The 5798-nt window shown below is 44.7% G+C and overlaps 1 protein-coding gene across 3 annotated transcripts; it reads right to left on the reverse strand.

The window, feature by feature from the left end:
• LOC306822482 (F-box only protein 30-like) lies at window positions 1-5798 on the reverse strand. Of its 3 annotated transcripts, none has more exons than XM_079341562.1 (4): window positions 5711-5798; window positions 4696-4789; window positions 1810-3856; window positions 1-798 (listed from the first exon to the last, which is right to left on the reverse strand). In XM_079341562.1, exons 3-4 carry the CDS (start codon window positions 3817-3819, stop codon window positions 604-606), a joined length of 2205 nt encoding a protein of 734 aa, XP_079197688.1. In that variant the 5' UTR covers window positions 3820-3856; window positions 4696-4789; window positions 5711-5798; the 3' UTR covers window positions 1-603. The 3 variants fall into 3 exon arrangements, with proteins under 3 accessions (XP_079197688.1, XP_079197687.1, XP_079197689.1); XM_079341561.1 differs by having other exon boundaries at window positions 5626-5780; XM_079341563.1 differs by lacking the exon at window positions 5711-5798 and adding an exon at window positions 5400-5584.

The raw sequence follows: 5798 nt of genomic DNA on the forward strand, positions 1-5798 counted from the left end.
AAGGCTGTATACACTTTATTAAATAGTCACAAGTCAAGTGCATTATTGGACTGTCCTTCTTTTAATATTCATCCATTCTTACTAACGTACTTCAAACATGTTTGCATAGGGGTGAACTGTATAGGGATCAGAAAGAGTAGATTAGAGTGTCGCATGTTAACATTAGAGGGATTAGCAAACCTTGTGTAAAGTGCCGGCATAAAATCTGTGACACAGAAAAAATGCAAAATAACAACCATGTGCTTTCTCCCAAGGCTACTGCTGGAAGGCAAGAATAGTGAAAACATAACAACTCTCCTTTCTCTGAGTTTTATACAGAATCATATTCATCTATTGTGCACATTTGTCTTTAAGAAAATAGACTTACTTTACCAGAATAAGGGATTCATTTGATCACAAACCCATGCAAATCTAAATCTCTTTATTTCTTCTCCTCTACACAGGGACAACAGGCCCGTAATGCGGCAGGAAGATGAGTTGTTTCATTAAGGCTTTTTAAAAAAATCTAGTGCGATACATGAAGTGTTTAATGTTTTAAGAGACAGAAAATTGCAACATCCATATAATACCGGAGTGAGTTTAGTGCAGTTTCTGGTGTGTCTGTCAGTGGTTCACGTGACGGAGGACGCGGCGCAGCGAGTGTCCGTCGCGTGCGCTGCACATGGCAGGAAGAGGTACAGGCTCCGTCTTGTGTTCCACTGAGTTGAACGGGCACTTTTTAAGGTGGTCCGACATGCTGGGGAGGTCGGTGAAACCCCACGACAACACCGGGCTGAAGGCAGTGGTGAATCTCCACACCTGTGAGAGGAAGAGAAAAGCAGCTGTTGGAAGGACGGAGGCACTACATGACATGTCTTCAGGATCCTTCAATTGTTACGTTGCCATTTCTGAACAAGTCGCACGTAAAACTACACACCAAAACACAATGTCAACATTTAAAGCATCATTGCAGTTGCCTCCCCGTTTCAAGCACAGTTCAAACACCACAGATTCAATAATATAAGCTGTTGATGTAACAGCTTTTTAGATGCTGGTGAGTTGACAGAACGGGGTAATGCTTCCATTTGCACTTCTCCTTTCTCGTCTTTGTCCTCATTGATGCTCACTCTGAAAAGGAGTTGGCTCAAGGTTCAGCTCTCGTTCACAGTTCGCAAAAGCTGATTTTAAAACTAAGTTCACGCGGCGCAAGAAGTGAACTAGTTCACGTTCATTTTGTCCTTTTTCCACAGCTGCATGAGCAACTCTCCAATAGCCTCTGTCGTTGTGATGATCATTTCACTTAAATGTTCCCCAAAATCGAGGCCAGCCATAAACTACACGGTTTTTAAAAATGATTGCTTTTATTTAATATTACTGTAAGTGTCAAATCCATACAGGACAGGGGGAAGAGGCGTGTGTTCAACTGTAAATTTTTAATTCAACACAAGGTAAATACTTAACACATTTGAATCACTCTTCCCTGAACAGATGGGTTGTCACTCTATTTACATTTAAACCGGTTACAACTGTATACAGACTAAGGGAAGCAGAGAACAGGGAGACCCTCAATAATAAATACTGACTGTAAGGTGATGAAATGAGCAGGACCAATCTTCCATCTGAGTGTCAAACTATTCCTTCCTTTGAGAAAGTGTATTTATAGCTACGAGGGCCCCACTTTAAAAAAAAAGTGTCTCCAGAAACAGCTTCAACATTTTTTGATTCACTTTTCTGAACAATTATAAATGCAAAAGCACAACCGTTTTTGTTTACTAGTGAGCGGTGAATTTGTGACATACAGTAGGTTTGAAACGTGGGTCATCTACTCACTCTGTTTTTGGTCTGCCACGACACAGTGCCAGGAGCGCCAGGAACGTGTCTCCGCTCCCACTGAAGCTCCACTATGCCTCTGGTCTGCAGCAGACTGGCACACACGTCCCTCATGGTCCGTGACACTAGCGACAGCTGGCAGAGGCTGAAACTGTCCAGGAAGCCGGCAATGTGCCACAGGATCTCAATGGGAAGCCCGCTTATTTGGTCAGACTTTGAGTCAGTTGGGAGGTTGGCCCTAGGGCAAGGCTGAACCCCGAAGGACCTGAGATGCTTCTCGTGAATTACTTTTGCTCCCTGGGTGGACGGGTAAAACCTCCGCTGGGAAAAAGTGCAGCCGTAATAAGCCAGAGGGCAGCGGTGCTCCATCCAACCGTTGAGGCCGGCGTGAATGTCACCGTGGACGTTTGTGAAGTGGGATGAGAACTGGTCCCGGCGGAACGGCTGAGCGCAGACGAAGGGGAACATGTGCTGGTAGCGAGGCTTAGGGGGGAGGTAACGGTTATGTGGGACCGCCTCCACCTCCAGAGCTTCCAGGACGAGGCCCAGACGAAGGGTGCAGAAGGGGCTGGGGTACGGGAGCTGGGGGGCGGCGTGGTCGCAGGCGGGCGCAGACGCCATGTCGCCCACTCTCGTGTTTGTTACCAAGATGGCTGCGGGGAAAGTGAAAGTCTGCGTGCCAAAGTCGACGCGAAAGCCGTCGACGTAGACCGTATCGGAGATCCTTCTACACTCCCTGGACTCCTCTAAGCAGAAGAGCAAGGCTGCTGTGATCAGATCGATCTCCCCAAGACCCATGGGATCATCCTCCTGCTCCAGGTCTGAGGTGTCCACTGCTTTGTCTTCCATCTTGGGACGTACTCTACAAAGAGACCTGTCTGGGAAGAAACCTATCCGACCGTTTGGTAAGGAACAAGATCCCTGGCCCCTAAAAAACTGGTAGTTGTGGAACTTGCGCTCTTGCGTGTGGCTTTCTAAAAGAACTAGCCCCCTGTCTTCAAGTACCACATGAGCGGCCCTCTGAGTCGCACCCTGGCTGACGTAAACTGGAGCGATCATTGAAGGAGTGACGCCGGCATTCAAGTCTTGTTGCACCTCACCAGGGCCGTCTGCTTCCGGACAGGTCTCGGCCGCTTCTGAAAGAGGTCTATTTGCTGTGTTTAAAATGTTAACATCCGGTTCTCTTGGAGTCTTTTCTATTAAACAGCTGGAACAAACACTTTGCTCCTCCAGGTCTTTTAAATTCAGTCCTTCGGTGACCATGGGCGTTCTCTCTTCCAGTCCATTCTGAAGATCTCCATTACTCATTTTGTGCAAAGCAGCTCCTCTGTCTGCACACTCTGTGCCACTCTCAGAAGAGTTGGCCATGCTTACCAAGTCTAAAGCAGCACATAAGCTTCTCGCTGTCTCAACTGTGGCTTCATAAAGTTTACCAAAGTGCTCCTCGTTCAAGCCATTAATTCCACTAGCTATTTTCTCCTTTGCCGAGCCTGGTGGGGGAGCTTCAGGCTGATTTGAGGATAATGACTGTGTGGGTGACTCAATAAAGGTCGAGGCTCCGGGAACAAGCAGCTCTCTCTCTGCCGTCGGTGTCATGGCAATCACCTTAAGGGACTCCAGTAATGTACGCTGGTCCTGCAGAGCGAGTGCCATGTCGAGCTGCTCTGCTTCCTCCACCCCGCGGCTCAGGCTCTCATAGGACATATAGTCCAAGCAGCTCACGGGCCATCTGTTCCACTCCATAGTGCAGCACACCACTCCAGCAGGACACACCTCGAGGTGTGCGTACATTTGATTGCGCTGCAGGCTGGCGGGGCAGCCGTAGCCAACGTTCAGGCACGGGACCCTCACCAGTGGGCACAAAAGGTGGTGCTCTACAGCTTTGCAGGAGTGAAACACAGCCCCACACACCAGAGGACAGGAGATAAGATCACAGCTAGTGCCTGGCTCAGGTCTGACCATGCATCTCTGGTTAACACAGGACATGCAGTGGACATGGTCCTCCTCCATCTTCAGACCCGAGGGTGTTGTCAAGGAATCCAGTTTTCTGGGATTAGGAGAAAACAGAATTGTCTTATTATTTAAGATGAGACAAAACTCTTGTTTTAACAGACTTCTATTGAGGAAATAAATGCTGGTTGGATAACGGAGGCGCGAAAATCTGTTTTACCCCTGTGTTGTACATGTTTTAATACATTTTCTTTTTTGTTTTAAATGACAGACACCATATGACTGATGACTCAACTGGTGCCAAAAGTCATTAGTACATCGAGCACAACACTCCTTATACAGCTTAGGTCATGTCATGAATCACTGCAATAATCACTGCCAGCCACCAGATGTCACTGTTAGCTGAGATTCATGCTTCAAATCTTCTTTTTTCCAGCACATTTAGGAAGAGAGCTCCAAAACTTCTATTGCTTTGTCCAACAAAGAACAACGACATCTTGACATTTTACACAGGACAGGTCGAGGGAGTCTTATGGAAAAATACACGAAAACAACACCACGAGTACAGACAGTGCTGTAAGAGAATACAAACTAAGTTGGAAGAAAAAGTTTTTGTCTATATTCCTTATAATCTAATATATGGCTAAAAAAAAGTGTGACAGTAACTGTTCTAAATCTGATACTTTATTCAAAAAAGTTTCAATAAATAAGTCCTTTATTGAATAAAATTCAATAAAGGACTACTTCAATAATGGCTATGCAAAAGAATAAAGCATCTATTGTGTGACACACACACACACACACACACACACACACACACACACACACACACACACACACACACACACACACACACACACACACACACACACACACACACACACACACACACACACACACACGCACACACACGCACTGTTGTCCCGAAACCAATACCTTATTAGGGAAGCTTCCCAGCTCGATATCAATGAGGTCGAGACCTCTCCTTTTTCTATTCTGGGCACATTTCAAGAGGGACTGCTCCTCAGACCTAAACAAACAAACAAACAAACATGATTGAATCACTGAAAAGACACTTTGTGATCTTTGATTGACCTCTGCTTGTATACACATGGTACAGTTTCCTCTCAGTAGGACAAGAACTTTATGATTTCCTATGCTGACTGAATTTAAAAAATAGTGACACTAACACGGTGAATATAATGAATCTTATAAATATTGATGAACATGTTAAATCTGTTCTTTGTGGGTATTTATCCAAGTACATCCATCGTGGTTGACATTTAATTCACGTTAATAAATATGTAGACGTAGTGTGAACACGCTGATCAATCCTCTCTACTCATTGTCTGTATTAAATAACTTGACTAAACTAATTATAAAGAATAGTTTTTAATCAATGCGTCACAAAAAAAAACAGCCTGATTTGCATCAGAAACTAAATGTCATCCATTGTTCTCACGCTATAAATAGAAAATGTAACCAAAACTCCATCCTGTAATAGGCTATACTATCTAACTGACGATGTGTTGTGAGTAATAGATGTAAATAAAAGAGCTAACCCTCCTAAAGCTCCTGACTGTTTAACTATACTTACAAGATGCACAATGACAACAGAGGATAACATGGGAAGAAATTACTTTTCTGTACACTAGCTTGGATAAACCTTAACACTGCGTGCCAGTTGTTGTCAAATGGTCTGTCTTTGTTCCAGCTTGTTTTGATAACAATGGTGACGTACAGAAGGATGCACTCGACAGTCGGCGAAAGGCTGGCTAACATCAGCTAGCTCGCTAGCTCGGAAGTTAACAACACTTACTAAACTTAACTAAATAATGTTGCGTTAGCACGCCAGAGGCTTCTCACCTTATCGTAGCGTTTATAGACAAATGTCTGACCCGGTATGTTTGGTACCAACAAGCAAAATACAACTCGCTGATGCCGAGGTTACCTTTGTGGAGGAACTGCTAATTCCAGCTAGCTACAGTATTTTTTTTTCCCTCGGTCTGTTTTTTTTGTTCCCGGTCCAAAACTTTATT

Source organism: Symphodus melops (assembly GCF_947650265.1).
Source record: "Symphodus melops genome assembly, chromosome: 1".
Lineage (NCBI taxonomy): Eukaryota > Metazoa > Chordata > Actinopteri > Labriformes > Labridae > Symphodus > Symphodus melops.